This window comes from Taurulus bubalis, assembly GCF_910589615.1.
Source record: "Taurulus bubalis genome assembly, chromosome: 16".
Lineage (NCBI taxonomy): Eukaryota > Metazoa > Chordata > Actinopteri > Perciformes > Cottidae > Taurulus > Taurulus bubalis.
Genome location: NC_136604.1, coordinates 19,364,131 through 19,381,522, shown reverse-complemented (window position 1 = coordinate 19,381,522; position 17,392 = coordinate 19,364,131). Strand labels below are relative to the sequence as shown.

The 17,392-nt window shown below is 41.6% G+C and overlaps 1 protein-coding gene across 1 annotated transcript in view; it reads right to left on the bottom strand.

Annotated features, from left to right (window-relative positions):
• khdrbs3 (KH domain containing, RNA binding, signal transduction associated 3) overlaps nucleotides 1-17,392 on the bottom strand; it is a gene marked incomplete at both ends in the record, with an annotated part of 89,796 nt that overhangs the window by 39,211 nt on the left and 33,193 nt on the right. Inside the window, one exon of the mRNA XM_079232339.1 lies at nucleotides 8,002-8,120. Within this exon, the coding sequence (XP_079088465.1) occupies nucleotides 8,002-8,120 (119 nt within the window). The remainder of the gene's footprint in view (nucleotides 1-8,001; nucleotides 8,121-17,392) is intronic.

The window sequence follows — 17,392 nt, the reverse complement described above, 5'->3', positions numbered from 1 at the left end:
TTTCATCTCTCCAACGAAGGGCAGTGTCCTTGAGGTTATTATCGTGACATGTTTCAGTGCAGAGCCGACAGTAATGAGACCGAATTCTTGGACTGCAAAGAGGCTCCAATTTGTAACAGCCAAATAAAAAAAGACTGTGAATAGAATAAAATATGCAATACAATTAAGTCATATAAATAAAACATATCTACTGCGTCCATTCAAGCGTATTTCTCTGGGAAATATAGACCGTAAATAAAAGCATTGATTTATAAATGCCCGCAGTCAGACCCGACAGCCTCCACTAATGAGGTGGAGAAGTCTGCACCTGTTTGTTGCCTGAGAGGTGGAATCCAGGGCAAAAGAAACCTCTGTTGTTCCAAAAATGTAATTACCAGGAGTCCATGGCAACAAGTAAAGGTGATAAACTCTTCCCTCCCCTCAGAAGTTTGGCAGCTGGACACTTTTTTACTGATTAAGTCAAACCGGGGTGAGGGAAGGGGAGGAGACAATAATCTACATCCATCCTCCCATCCCCAGTAGAAATGATGCCCTTGCAAAGTGATATATATGGCTTGTGCAATATGTCTCATTCATCAGATTATTTAACAATCTGCATCCAGTCGATGTGTTTTGGGGCGTTTAATAGACAGATGGCAACAGAGGCATGATGGGAAACATATGGAACAACATGCAACAACATTTCCAGGCCAGATGTTGCCGTTCATGGACTAAGCGTTGACCTCGAGGCCACCAGGGCCGCTCCATTCCACCATCATTTAATCATTACAAATATCAAAAACATGTACAGTCCCACTACCAGATTATTAAATGGTCACAAACCCCCCAAAAATGGCCAGAAGTGATGCAGCAGAGACCAAGATATCCTGAGTTTTAGCAACAAGGTCAAACTTCTTTACACTTCCCAAAATGCAACAGTTATCTAAGTGATCTCAGACTTGATACAGCTCCCTCGAGAGCTACAGAAGACATTATACAATTGTTTTCAGAGGCAGTGTACAACTCCCCATGAGTAGTTTCACTACTTTATTTAACATTTTAAATGTTTGTATCAATTAATCCCGTGTTCTTTTTCACTTGTTATGTCCACCACTCGCATTGAGTTGCATTAATGTATTTATGCAGATTTTTATTTTATGAAATCCGAACTTTACCGACATCGGTTTGAAAACATTCCCTTAAATCTGTTGAACGGCATGTTCCCGAATGTTTGAATATAAATGTGCGACATTATCATAATGCGTGCGTTTGAGCCAACATTGAACTTGAGTGCCGCCGGCTGTGTCTCCATCTATCAAAGGCTTCCCGGCTTAGATTACTTCACAAGGTCAACGCTTTTTTTTTTAGCCATAAAAAAAAAAGTTACGCATTACCGTGTCGAGGCATGTTGTGTGCAGACACCCATCAAAGTCCTGCGTCCTTTAGCTAAGTGCAATTCCACCGGCAGCTGGAGATGGCCGGGGAGACAAAAGGAGAGCGATGCTTTTCTCCCCCTCTCCATGTTTTCCTTTACCTGTGAGTTATACAGCTGTCTCCCTCAACTATCTAGGTCATCAATTAGCTTGCAGGAGGTTAAAAAAAACAAACCTGTTTGGTTCTACACCTCACCTATATCTCTCCTGCCTTTTGTTCAGAACCCAAGTGCTTATTAGGAGGCTCCTGCCGATCCCTGGGTGAGGGATTCGACAGGCGAGCTTTAGTGATTCGCTCTAATGCGGAAAGTGACTGTTGATTTTCTTATTCTGGCCAAGCTGAACTCCAGCAGCTCTCAGCTACTGTACGTTCCTTCAATTTATTCTATAATTACCCCAAGTCCTGTGGCTGGATGTGATCTTACAGGGGCCTAACCCCGCCCTTGCCTCTTTAAGAGTGGTGTCCCACTGCGCTAATTCCCAAAAGTAAGTCTCTAACCTTGATCGGATGAATATGCGAGACATGTGCACCTTCACATCAGAGCGTGTGGACTTTGATGATAACTTCCGTCCTGCGTAGACGTCACCTGAAACAATGCAACGCAACGTAGGAGCATCAGGCAGAGAGCAGAAAGGAAATTCAAAGAAATGGAGAGATGAAAAGCTGCACGGCGTCATTAAACTTTGCTCACCGATCTCAGAAGCCTCTGAAAACCTCTGAAAACATACTTTTAATTTAAGATTTGATTCATTTCAGAAAGTGTTTGGATTCAATGTCAGATTTTGTGAACAAGGTTCGTTTCCAAATTTCAATGTAGGTCCAGTAGGATGGTTTTCAATTGAGTCAACATCCCACACAGGCACACGAAGCGTTAGCGATAGCTAACTAGCTAACGAGGGTTTCACGATATGAGATTTTGAAATGTCACGGAAGATTTCTAATATAGATAATGAACAGAATCATTAACTATATCCAATTTGTTTTTATAGTGTAACATTTGGCTACTTTAGGTCCTTATAATAATAATAATAATAATGATTATATAGGAATATATATATCAGGCTACACAGATGGAGCGAGACAGAACGACCCACAACCCTCATCAGTTGGTAATATGATATCTTAGCAAGATTCCCAAGTTGTGTGAACCTTTTTTGGTCTATCTTAAACATAAACTAGTTAACTATTTTTGTACCTTGATTTGGGCATGAAAGGCTAGATTATTATCTCCAAGATGTTGGAACATATTCAAAGTGTCGGACTCCTTTGTAGTCACTATTTAAGATCACCCTTGGCAGATTGGATATCCTTCTACAACATGTTGTCACCTGTAACGGCAAAATCTGTGACTGAGTGTTTCTTTTATATTAATTCATGTTCTTAAATTGTCTTTTTTGAACCCTTATTTGGGGGGGGTCCACTATATGAACCCTGTCACATCTATCTCATCAAATGATCTCAGTCAACACACAACTACTCTGGCGCTCCACATACCTCTAGTCTTTCTGTCCCTGTTGTAATAAGGATGCAGGCGTGTTAGTTTTCATACATTCTCTCAACAGAACCTCCGAGGAGCACTGAACAAGCTGCGCCCTTTGTCTGTAATTACGGCTTAAAAAGCGGCAGAAAAAATACTTTCACGAAAGGAATTCTTCAAGAGGATCGGGGGTATAACGCCAATAGATATTAATACCGATAAAAACTGTGATGGGTCCGAATTATCGACTGAACAAAAGGTCCTCAGATCCCCAAAGGGTCCCACTAGCTCCAACTCTGCAATTTGCGTCAATTTGATTTATAGCGATTTAGATTCATAGCATGTTGAAAGGCATAACTAAAGCGCAATTTAAAATGGCTAACATGGTAAGGATTAATCAAGTCTCCACTATATTACTCGTAAAACGTTTAGGATGGGTTAAATGCAGAGGTCACATTCCATGTAGGTTCCTGTATGTATTATGATTATTGTAATAAAGTTTAAGGTTTTAAATGTCTGATAGAAATCACATCTATATACATATACAACGTTTCCCCAGGCTTTGCAGCAGGTTACACAAGCCTTGGGTAATCTTTTTATAACTTGTCTTGAGCCACTTCAGACAGTATTATGGACGGAGTGATGTGCTGGTAATTTGTTTAAGTTCCCGACTATTTAAAAAGAGATGATGCAGATGTTTGACTAAAGCCGGTAAATGTCTTCATCTGGACATCGGGTCACGCGTGCGTCTCATCCTATGGACAATCCTCAACACATCACTGTAATCCCTGCAGTTTTTTTGATCATAAATCAAAATCTGTCTGACTCCCACTGTGATTGATGCTCCGGGGGTTTGCTAATGCTTTAGTTATCACAAGGGATTATGTGACTTACAATAAAACCTGCACGGGCTCCTGCACTGGTTCATTTCATTAAACCGTGTGAGAGGATTGTGTGGCTGCCGTCTACAATCACCACAATAAAAGCTGATGTGTTTAAGCACAGGTTGGTGGCCTGCTGCTCTGTTGTGGTGTTAGTTGCACACGCAAAAAAAAAAAGACTGAATGGGTGAAAATCGGAGGTCTTTTCATTATTTGCTGCATGCAATACTGCGAGCCAGGCGAAAGGTGTGCTCGCGGAAGAGAGAGCCAGCGCAGAGTGATAGTGCTGAGGACAGCAGGATGGGAACTACAGCAGAAGGATAAATCACCGCTCCCAGCGCAGAGAAAAGCCACAGTCTGAACTGGAAACAAACCAGTGGGACTCCTTACGCCTCGCTAATGGCCCGCGGCGCTTTCTGCCAAAAGGCGCTCTCCGAGAGAGAGAGAGAGAGAGAGAGAGAGAGAGAGAGAAAGAGAGAGAGAGGGCCCACGGATCAAAATGTACAGATGAGCGCTGATAGCGCATCCTTGTTCAGGAGGTGGGGTATTTTTAGTTGCTGAGTAGGTGTGACATTACGTGTCATACTGGTTAAATCTGGATTTTAAATCTTAGACTCTCTAATTCTGTAAGAAATGCTTACATTGTATCTTGTTTTGTTCTAAATTGTAAAATAGAAGCTCCCGGATGAGCATCTATCAAACAATGGGCCTTTATTCAGCAACATCTTCCGATATGTAGTGTCCTAAATGTAGGTCAAGGTCAGATTAACTCTTACCCGAGTTCTAATAGCGATGAATCTCTTTGTTCTCGTGAATTGATCCTAATTAGCAGGTAAACGCCCATAAATGGGCAATCGGACTGAAGGGCCGTGTGCAAACGCAGAAATTAGAAAAGAAAAGTTGAGAGAATTACGATGAACTCAAGATGTCAAATCTACATTTCAGAACTGCTTTTAATGTGTGATTGTGTGCTCTATGTCATTATTCGAGGGGTGATAAGAGGATCGGTGGTTCGAGCCCCGGCTCCGCTAGTCCATGTCGATGTGTCCTTGAGTAAGATACTTAATCCCGAATAGCTCACCGTTGCTGTGTCTACGGTGTATAGAGCGAAACATTTAAGTTGCTTTGGATAAAAGCGTCAGCTAAATGTAATTATTGTTTTTATTTGTTTTTATTGTGCTTTTATGAAGATTTGAAAAAAGCGCTATATATATTAAACGCATTTCTTATATTATTATTAGTAGCATTGTTCAGCCTATAAATGATAAATCACCAATTATCGGACCCAATTAAAATATTTGATGTGTTAGTGTAGTGTTAATGTATTTTAAAAGACCATGTTTCGAAAATCTGGAAAATAATGACTTATAATAATAATCAAAATAACAGCACGCAACTGCCAAATGAATGAAAACGCAACAACAACTAATTTGCACAAAACTGCCAGCTCTCGGTTGTGCGTCAGCGTGCTCTCGAGTGTGCGTATCACCGTGAAACAAATCCAATCAAGAAAACATTGCTGGATGTCAGGACACATGGGGTTTTTAAGAAGAATATTCTTCTTTAAGTGAACGAGGCCCGTTGTTTGCTGCAGAGCTTCCGCCGCTGAAGAGCCCCATTACGCGAAGGAACTACACCGTGCAGCACTTTGATCTCAGGAAGCCGGAAAAGATTCATCACTGCTGGGCGTTAGAAACCACGGCTGAGGAACAGCTCTGTCTCGACGCGGGGAATCAACAGCCTGGAACTCGCTGCGTGGTCGTCCTTGCCCGCTTCACTCTGATAAAAAGCCATGTTTGCGGAGGATGGATCTTAACCCCCCCCCCCCTTCCTGAACGTGCTGCTAAATGGCTATTTGGAAAATGTCTTCAGTGCCAGAAGCCCAAAGGTGATGCTCGCAGCTCAGGAGAAAAACCCATTCAAGTCAGACCGATCACTCTCGCCATTGCTACCTGTCAGATGGAACAAATTGAATTTGTCTTCCTTCGGTGGCTTGTTGGAGCTCTAAACAGCGTATTAGTAATACTACTTATCAAAGCTGTCAAAGCAAATCTGTTTAGCTGTGAACCTCGGAGACTTCGAACAGCCTTCCAGATGACACGACATGCAAACAGCTCTCGGATCTTCATCGGAGTGCACCTCAGAGTACTCTTCCTCAGAGTGAACGCAAAACCAACAACCCAACCCAACATTTGGTGATTAGCAGGTAAAAATACATTCCAACTACTAAGCCTACTTTTTAAAATGTTTACTGTTCACAAATATCTGTTTTCTGGAGTCGGTCCTGACTGAAGATTGATATTCAGTCAGTTAATGGCAATATAAGCTGGCATCTAAAGACCTTTGGTAACACTTTATAATAACTGCACGCTATGTAGCATTAGTTAAGTATGAGTAAACACTTACAAATGTAAATGTAAGTGTTATTTTTGCTTGTCTCTGTAATATTTGGTCATGTCTCTCTCCGGTCCTCTGGCTCGGTGACACTTTATAACAACTAAACGCTATGAAGCATTATATAATACTTAATTTACAAACGGTGAATCCATCATTTAGAAAGTGTGGAACAATGCTTTATAAATGATGATGTAAGTGTTTACTCATACTTAACTAATGCTTCATAGTGTGCAGTTATTATAAAGTGTTACCAGATATTTTGCTCCCACGATGCAACACTTTTGGAGTCTAACTTTCACAGTCTGGCACCATGGAAATGCACATGAGTGTGAACACATATATATATATATATATATATATATATATATATATATATATATATATTGATAGATTATATTTTGCATGATGTGCTCGCTGTGGTTGCTTTTGTTAAAACATGAGAAAAAAAAAGGTTTTCACTGTGATTTGTGCAACATTTTCTCGCAGAGTCTCTCACATGAGAAGATGAGTGTAAATGAAAACGCTGGCAGATTTTTTAGTGACAATTATTCTAAAATAAAGACAGAGGACAGAGGACGTGTGAAATGAATTGCCGGTCTCAGGACTCATTTTGACACCCTGCATGTTAAACTGACAGGCACTATTTTACCGTGCATGTCATTCAAATCCTGGCGTTATTGTGCAGAAAAGCATGGTTTTGTGGGGAAATTAAACCCATAATGCACCTCTATGCAGCTGTATTGGCTCAGCGTTTCCTCTATCCACACGCTGCAGGTTACCGCTGCCCTTCCTCCCGGAGGGCTGAGGTGAAAACTTGAGTGATGTTCCCCGTCTCAGAGCGGCCCTCTCACTTTTCCGCCAACCTCCCCATCGCGCTCCCAGCGGGAGATCCCTGTCATGCGCCGAGCGCAAGGCTCCAATAAACGGCCGCATGCCGGTGAAGGCTCCTCGCGGTGGGCGAGGCTGAAGTGCTCTCAAATGTGGCAACAGTGTTATCGCTCAAAAAGCGGCTTCGCGTGGAGGTCACCGCCAAGCCGGCTGTCCCGGACCCTTCACATGTGACTTATGTGCAGCATTGCAATGGCGCTCTCTCGCACCCTACGAGCAATCCATTTTCCTCCAGAACTTGAAAAAAAGGGTCATGAGAAATCCCCTGCACACTCAAGAAAATAAAATCCATTGTGAGATAATTCCTCTGAATCGTATATTCATAAATATTCATTGACAAATTAATATACCAAGACATCAAAGCGTCATTGACCAAGGTCAGTGTAATAGAGAGGTGTGTGTGTGAGGGAAAAGAGTGAGAATTATGTCCCTTTAACGCATGCAATCTATCCCAGGAATGTTCAGGAACATTACCTGCATGGAGGTCTGTGATATTCAGGCGAATCCGTACCGCCATCCTCCACCTCGAGTGGGAAAAGGCGCAAGATTGAAACGCTCCTGAGCGTAGTAGTGCGCGTGTGGATGGTGAGAAATCCCCAAGTGGGGCGTGAAAAGGTTATCCCGGTGATTTACCTGGAGCTGTGTGCGCGAAAGAGGTTTCGCAGTCGTAACATTTTAGAGGCTTGAAACAATTCCTAAGAAGAACAGGAAGTAACTTCCCTAATATAGTTCTACCCCAGTTCTGTCAGCCAACATCCTCCAGATATGTTACATCTGCTAACATAAACCGTCAACAACAAGTTTCAAGTGGCTCTTGTAAGGAATTTGAATCAAAAACCGGAGCTACTGTAGCTGGCTTCATTATCTATAAATATCACCATCTAAAATTCTCTATGACATGCTTGGAGAAGTCTCTGGCGGCGGTGGTGGTGGTACAGCACTTACTTTAGGAAACTGCTTGACTGGTATTAGAATTTTCTGGCCCAGTTTCATGTTCTTGTTGATGACGACGTCGATGAACTTCTCCTCGTCCTTGTCCTCGTCTTTCTGAACTTTCTCGATCTCTGAAAGAGAAGGAAAGAGAAAACTAATGAGTCGGCGTTGACGACTAACGTCATCATTATCAACCAGAGGAACAGTCGGACATTTTGGGGGATATCGCTCGTGCGCTTTTCTTTCCACGAGAGAGATAAGAAGATCAATATAGCATTCTCATGGCTAGTGTAGCTTAGCATAACAAACTTCAAACACAGGCTTTGTAATTGATCTCTTTAAAAGGAACAATGGTGTCAAACATGGTAACCTCACTCTGACCCAGATGTGTTTATATATATATATATATATATATATATATATATATATATATATATATATATATATATATATATATATATATATATCCATCCTAAACTACAACCTGTTGTTCTTGAGTGTTTAAACAAACAAGATATGGGATCTTTTGAGGTTTATGAGCACGTTTTTTCTGTTTCCCAAGCTTCAAATATGTCTGCTAAGCTAGGCTAACCGTGTGTTGTACTTAAATTAGAAAAGAAGAAAACAGAGGTTAATTGCCATCAATTTTGAAAATGTAATTGATCATAAAAAATAAAAAAATTGGCTCCAACATTTTTGGCTCCAACATTAAATTGAATATATTTTGATCTTGGACTGGTTGGACGAGAAAAAAACAAAACACTGAGCAAATAATTCAATAACTGAAAATAATCAGCAGATGAATCAATAATGAAGTAAGTATACAGCCCTATAAACAATGCACATGGCTTTCAATCTTCCCATCTCACTTTTGGGAAGAAAAGAGTTCCCAAAATATGAACCTATTGTTTTAGTCTCATAATCCGCCAGTTTAAAAATCAACATTTCAAAGGCCCTAATGCTGTTAAAGAAAGATATGTGATAACCTGGAACCAGTTATGTTGAAAAAAGACTTAGACCATTATTACCAATATTCATAACCGTTGTTGAAACATGTTCCTGAGTGTTGCTCTGCAGATTTGCTTTGCTTTTAAGCGTCATAAACAAAGCATCACTCCTCTAACCTTTTGGCTCAGTCTCCATCACCATAACACTTTTCAATTTGAGCAGAGAACCCAATTTACGTATACAGAAAAAAATGAAAATAATAATGGGGAGGACATTGGAGCTCGCACCTCCGGGCAACCAAAAGTGTTGGCTGTCACCGTTCTTCTGATGGGAGAGGTAGACTTTGATGTATTTGAAGATGTAACCTTGAACGTTTAATCAGATGGATAACATCTGTGTTTCAGTGCCAGGAAAATGGTTTTGCAGAGAGGGCGGCTGAGAGGTGTGTGGAGGTTACGACAAAGACTCCCGGCTAAAAGCCCGGCAGGGGAAAGGGTGAGGCAGAGGGCAAGCTCCATCACAGATTTATTTATGGTGTTCAAAACGACTTTTGAGTAAGAAGAAGAAGAAAAAAAACAAGATTTCAAACGGCGAGGTCGGGATGCTTTAAAAGCTTTACAGTTCACGTGTTAATAGAGGTTTCTTTAGATTGGTTCCCATTCAGTTTCAGTCTGAAAACGCGACAAACCCAAACATGTTCACATGTTCAAACGACCAGAGACGCCACATACATGCCCGTTTTTTTTTTTAAACTATGCCGGATCAGAAATAAACTGAGCATATTTGGTGATTTCTCAACAAAGCTCTGCAGCAACACGGCGGAATGTAATTAAAACCTTTGATATGAGTTTTAACGAGGATAAAAGAGGTATCAGGGAGATGGAGATATCTTTAAGCTTCGGTTCATCCCAAGGGGGCCAGAGAGTGCACACGTTCTGAGAAAAGACAACATTAATATTAATGCATCGCCTAGCAACATGCCAAGACAGAGTTTCCTCCTTTCCACCAGACGTTGTCTTCAAAACATCCAGGCTCTGATGTGCCGGGAGATTGAGACTGAGATGGTGTTTCGACTGAAATTCATCAATGTTTTGTTTTTTCAAAGCTCACAGAAACGTGTATTTTCCGACTTGCCCGCGAAGAGAATTTTGCATTTTTCAACTTCAAATAAAACCCCAACAGAGCACGGCAATCAATCAGCAGGTGTAATAAGCAGCCAAACTGCAGCTTCAAATGAGCTCAACATCCGAGCACACGGCAGCACACGATCAGCAGGAGCACAATTTTTTCGTGGGAGAAAACGTGGCGACTTGAAAACCACCTCCGCCTCCGATTGCTCGGCGAGTGTTCGAAAGAAAGAGATTTAAACATGCATCACTGAAGCGAGCTAAATGGGCCTGTTGCTTTCTTTTTCTTTTTGCCCCGGCCAGCTCCATGAGACTCCTCTCTTCCGGCTGCGAATGCCGTGATTTGGCCGTTCGCGAATATCACTTGAAGTTTGCCAATGCTTTTGTAGTCATCTGATTTTTCTTTGTAGAAATTATGGATGCACAATATACATCCTAGTCCTCGACTGCGCTATAGATATCTGACTGTACTATTTTAATTTGTTTGTTTCATGTTAGGTTTTTGCACGTTTTTGTATGTATTACATTTTGTCCTTTCTGTGGACTGAAGGAAGATTAGCGGCCGCTAAGGCGTCAGCTAATGGGTATCCAGTTAATAAACTAAACTAAACCTTTATTGAATACCGTAAAAGTCGGGTTACAAGCCGCTCCTACCTCCGGTGGGTGTCCCCCGCTGTAGCAAGCTAGCAGCAGCGCTAGCTAGTGCTGCTGCTAGTTAGCTACAGCTGCTACTGGCCGCTGCTGCTGCTACTGCCCGCGTCCCCTCTGCCCGAATCGGGTATTGAGCCGGGGCTGGTCCCGCTACCTTCGATGGTTGTCGGGGAGCTAGCGGAGCGCTAGCTGGCTGGAGCGCTAGCTGGCTACAGCGCTAGCTGGCTACAGCGGGGAGCTAACGGGGACACTGACCAAAGGTAGTAGCGGCTTGTAATCCGACTTTTACGGTAAGTGCTTTAGAATCCTGGATCTCATTGAAACACACCTTCCAGAATCGCTCTCGATTGTTTTGGCCACCGTCCTTCGTGGGAATACCTTTCGCATTCAACAACGCCGCTGACGTGATATGTGAAGAATAAAAGAAAATGTCAGTCAGTTGAGGAAGCTTTTAAAGCCAATGTGTCTCAGCTGCTCTCAGACCCAGATTGAAGGAATCCATGAAATATTAATATGTTGAAGATTCCCTTAAGATGCGTTAAGTTTGACTGAAGGTGCTCTTGGGGGAGCCACTCGGCCTATAATATTGTTGAATATGTATGTTCATCAATTTCTCCTGATGAGGGCTTCCGACACATGATGGTTATTCTTATTGATGGAGAATTTAAATTATTTTGCTTCCCTTGTTCTTCAATCCTTTCGGGTGCTGAGGCTCCAAAATGCTTGAAGAATATAAGAGTAGAGTATACGTCTCGGATATTACAACTCTGGTATCGTTTTCCTACTTTTCACCGTCCTAATTTGCAAAAATACCGACATTGGTGGCTCTACATCCAGCTCTCTTCTTACATTGCACTCGGCCAAAACATTGTGTTAAAAAGGCCGACAGGCAGAAGTTTAAAATCACGGTTAAAAATGTCTAATCATGTAGTTTGCGGTAACAAAATCTCAGGAATTTACTTTGTGAGAACAATTGTATTATGATTATTAATTAAATGAATAATAGTCAGTATGCTTCAAATGAGGTGATTGTCAGATTGTCCCGACCACAATGTCGTAATTAGACATTAACACAATTATTTACAGTCAGAGGTTAGAACGTGCGGTGGACTTTGAACCTCTCACATTCTCTATTTATTCTTGACACGCCTACTTCAATAACTTCACGCGTAACTGAGTGCAACACTGTGCTGTCTTTGAGAAGAGGCCGCTGACAAGCGTGTGCGACTCATGGCATCGCACCCTGATGGATAACGGCAGGTTTTTCACCTTTTTATACCGTGTATGTTGCACATTTGCAGATCCTCGAAGGTAAATGACTCACATTATACTGGGGGAACAAAACTAATGCAGCTACTCTTCACACAATAGTAAATAACCAACATATTTAAACCGCAACAGCACCCCTCAGTAGAACTGAAGACAAAAATCAGCACATTTAATATTTCATTGATTCATTTCATCTGGGTCTCTGCGCAGCAGCCGAGACGTATTGGCTTTAAAAAGCTGCATTTAATTATTTTTCAGAGCTTCACAAGTCGACTATGTTGCTAAATGACAATCCCGGATCAGAAGAATTAACTTGGTGACTCCAAAACAAACACAATACAGTCGCTGTGATACACTGTGATTATCCTTGAAGCCAAAAAAACACAAACAATATCCGCCTCCCTTGTTTCTTTGGGATCCGTGCGTCAAATACGTCAACTTTACAACCTTTACACACATAAAATATATATTTACAGTCTATAAAATGCGTCCCTCTGGGTGACAACACCCAACAACGGGGCGCCATCCCAGCTGTCTGCTCTTCTATTAGCAATGGATTCACTTAAAAGCAGCTCTGTGATTTAGGCCTCCCCATTTAAAATTCATAAGCTGGGTAGATTTTGTGGGATTATGCATTACTTCAGCTGCGCGCTGGAGAGTCGAGTTGGGGAATGGGGACTGAGGCAATTGGGTCATTAAATCCACCAAATTCGTGTTGAGGGCCCGATACATCACAAGTACAGTATCTGCATCTGGGTGTATGTATCCCTTGTTACGGGGCGTAAGGGAGATTCACATACAGTCACAGGATCACGTGCCAAGGCCTTACTCTGATCTGTAAATACACGTAAACCGCTTTACTGCAGTGGTTTGATATATTTATTTCAATAGATGCACACAATTCTGTCTAAATTTGAATTGTCTTGTCATATAAATACAAGATTTTTGACTCAGTGAAACCTCAGATCTACAAACTCTTCATGATTTGTACTTAAATTGTGTCATACTGAAACTTATTCCTTAACCTTAACCCAAATTGATGACAAAGGATGTGAACTGTGAAACTAATCTGACACTAAATTAGACAACCATACCGAAACCGAACCCTTGCCGCTAACCTAGCTTAGCATGAATACTGGACGCTGAGGGAAACAGCTAACGTGACTCGAAAAGTTTACTGTTTGCTTAATCTGAGAAACTAAAACTAAAATGTAAAAAGCATCAATGTGGGTCTTCTGTAAATATTCCTGAAGAAAAACAGTTTATTCCCCAGACCAGTACTTCTGTATTTACGCTAAACTAATCTGACCGGCTCCGTATGCATTGCACCGATATGTGAGTGGTATCAATGTTCTCATCAAAATCTTGGCAAGAAATTCGATAAACTATCAAAATGTTGAATCGTTCCTTTAATGTCAATGAAACAGATCCAGGAAAAAAAAAGGGATGTTCATTAATTCACTCCATGCATGCTGGAGGATAACCCAAATGATAACCCACTTTTATCGTAGTTTCATTTCCCATAACTGATTACCAATAAAATCAAAGTGCTAAGCGGGCGGAGATGCGTTAATTTAAATGTGAAAAATAGCATCGGGTCAGCAGTTCTCCGATGAGGCGGTGTGTGGATGCCCTTATGCTTCCACGCTGTCAAGCAAAAGTTCACAGCTCACGAATATAATACCGTATGCACGGATTCAAGCACTAATTATTCAAGAGCTCGCAGTGGCTGTGAATGTTCAAGGGAGTTCTGACACCAGTTTGTGCCTCAAACTTTGAATTCGACACAGACGTTGGATTATAGATATGATGATGACCCCTTTTTTTATGCTTTCTTTTATGCTGCGAGCGGAAGGTTTGGATGAGGCCGCACGGAAAGCGATGAAAGCCCAACCGGTGCTTTCTTTCACAGACGGAGAGGAGCCTTATAACCCTGTTTCTGACGTCTGCTTCAGAATTAATTGTACATAAAACACTGTACCATAACACATTTTTATTTTATTTGTATGTCCGTGGCTCAACCTACACTATTTATCTAACTGTGATATTTATCTGAGTGCCCCAGGGCAGCGTACGTATTTTACAGAAACCTTTAGCTGCAGTAAATACAGACGGTCAGACGTTACATCCACCTATATGTCCTATTAATGTACATTTCTTTGGTCCAAACTTATAGCTTTCATCGTGGTTGATTTTAAGTGCTGAGATGAATTTGTTACTTCTACTTTCTGCTCAGATTCCAACTCATAAATAAGCAGAATTAAACACTACATTCATTTGCATTTAATGGACGTTATTATAATTTGCACCACTCCTCATTTCCGCTCACCTGCATAGAAGGGCTTAGCTCACAGTGTGTTTCCTTGTGTAAATAAATTAATTGAAAATCGGGGGAGACAGCGAGTTTCTCTTCGGCTCCAACAAGCGTCTCAGGCAATAAAAATATATCTTGTCTAAATAGCACAATGGTAGTTGGCAGCATTCCACCACTTCCTTTATGCGACTGATGCTGTATGTGGCCGTCTGCGGCAGACAGACTCATTATTTTGTTGTTTTGCAATTACGGGTCAAATGAATGAAATGCTCAAACATGAATGCCACATCATTATTCTCATTTTCCAGTTTCCATCCAGCATAACATGCGTATAGAAACACAATCAAAAGGACATTGAGGTCACTCGGATAGAACTTTAATGAATGAAAATTGCAGGTGGAAGCTTATTTACCCCCCAAAAGAAATGTCATACATATTTAAAGGCCCTTATTTACTCAATTTACTCAATATGCTTCCAACACTTCAAACAAAGTTAGTTATTTGGTTAGATTTGCATCACTGACAGTTGGAAAAAGGTGAGTCATGTATTTCCGTGCACCAATCAGAATTTAGCAAAGTTTACATTTGATATGTTTGTCTTTTAAGTTTTGCTGAACTAAGGCGATAAGTGGCAGTTATGGTATAACGGTAAATGTTAGCACAAGTATAAATGCGTAGTAAAATCAGTGAACTGACTCAGTAATGTCCAATATAAAACAATATCGAGCTAAAGTTTGCTAACAGTAGCAACGATAAGCTCCTGGTCACACGGTACCAGACTGAATATCTGAGGCTGCAGCAGCAAAACCCCTGACAATATTGAATTGAGCAAGCATGTTGTACTGCTTATTAATTAAAGAAGAATGTCTTATTTCATCTTTTTAAAGTTACATACGAAAAATAAAAAATGTATACCAAGTTTCCAGGGGCTTTAAATGCATCCCAAATGCACTGCAAATACTTGTAGTTGCTAAATTATAGAAATCTAGTTTAGCACTAGCATTTTCTTTACTGTCTAAAAGAGCAGCATTAAAGTCCTTAGACGTTCGAGGTCACGGAGCAACCAAGTCTGTATCCATGTATACATACTAATCCACACTGTCTTGACATATGAGATCAAAATGCAAAATGTCCGAATCTCAATAAATTATGGAAAGCGATGGTGCTTTGGAGATGTTGTATGTTTTTGCTTCAGCCTACGCAGACTGATCTCGACTGAGAGACCGCTGAGCTCCAGGCAGTGCGGTCAGTGCCAGAAACAGTTTGCCACACACACATTTCATGTGTGCTACCAGTGTGACTGCACGCATTTAGCGTGAATCATAGTGTCAAGGCTTTGACCCCTTGAAAAAGAAACACTAACGCTCAAAAAATAATGATAATATATATATATATATATATATACATATATATATATATATATATATATATATATATATATATATATATACACACCGCCTCGACTCGACTCGCTCCTGTCCTGAAATCTCAATTTCACTCTGGCTCCTCCGTTGCCTTGACAAGGTCAGGCTGGCAGCAGGAATTCGTCTCGCCCCCTAATCTGGAGATTACATTCTCGGCGGCCGGGCGAGGCCCTCCCTCCCTCCTCCATCCTCCCTCTTCCCTTTCTGCCTCTCTCTCCCTGAAACCCTGCCAGCCTGGCTCTCGACTGCGAGGTAACGAGCCAAGACCCGCTTACAGTGTAGAGATAATGTCCGCGGATTAAGACAGAGAACCCCTCGAGTGGTGCCTCTTTCATTTCGGATCTCCGGCCTGCGAAGCATCATAAACACAACCCGGCCAGTCGGGGACTCCGCTCTGTGGAAGTCCTGCCTCGTCTCCTTATGGAGGCTGATGATCTTAATCCCACCAAAACTCAGCATGTAGACACTCGGCAAAAATCATGGGATCTTGAGGAATGCTCCTGTCACCCTCGGGGTGCGTCACAAATTTAAAATGGTTGAGTAAGAACATTAAAGTTCCTTCAAGATCCCCTTGGGTGGCGGCGTTGTTTCAAGTGCACAAGCTTGTTTTTAAGGCCTCAAAGACGCCAGAAGCGCTACAGGCTCCATCGTTGGTGTGACAGCGTTCCATAAACCTCGGGCCCGCGTTGTTTGCTTATCATTAAGATAGTTGCAGGGTGCATTTATCTTGGCACCTGTTCATTTAAAGACTTGCTTGCACGGAGATTATCAAAGCGTTCTCAACCTGCCAGAGGATTTTTGCTTTACAAATTTGTCCTCATCCATGAAATCCTGAGCAGCTGCATTAAACAGCAGAGCGTGATAGATGGAGGTTTTATAGGTCGCGGCATCAAACTGTGAGCGTCTTGCAAGTATCCGGAGTTGTGCCTGTTGCAATAATGTGGCATTTTAAAGGCCGTCGAACGCCGACGCTTTGCTCTCGCCCTTTGGTATCTGATACTGATGACACACAAGATACCCTTCAGCACCCGTAGGAGACACTCTGGGCTTTCACGTGTTTCCAGAGTGTGATGACTTCGTATTAAGACAAAAACAGAAAACACATGCAGTGGGAGGGAGGGAAGGTGACTCACAGGACTTTCAACCAGGAGACCGGTGTTCGTGTCCCCAAAGCGTTTCGAGACGTATAAAAGGAGGGTCGGTAATCTTGAGAAACTAGCAAGAGCACAAACAAATAAATAAAAAAACAGCCAAATGTTGCCAACTCCTTTCCAGTGAAAGCAGCAAGAAACACGAGCTCCACAAGTTGCTAAATCCAGCAAGAAAGTCGCCAACACCGACGAGCCTCCATCCAAAGCCATTCCTCCAAAAGTATCATTGTGAACATAACTAACATGGCTACTGTGTGGACTCACAGCTGTTGGATGCGGCCCTCAAATCAGAACATTCAGACATTTCTTTCTTTCTTTGTGAGCATTTGATTCATTGATTGCTGAATTAAGAATTTAAAAACAATTATAATTGACAAGATTTTGAAGATTTATTACCAACCCTGTCTTTAATTGGGTTTTTCAATGCTGATGTCATATTTTTTACTTTTTACTAAGTTCCCTTCCTCATTTGAAACCCTCCCATTAGGTTTTTCCTAAGAAGTCACGCCAAGGGGTCTG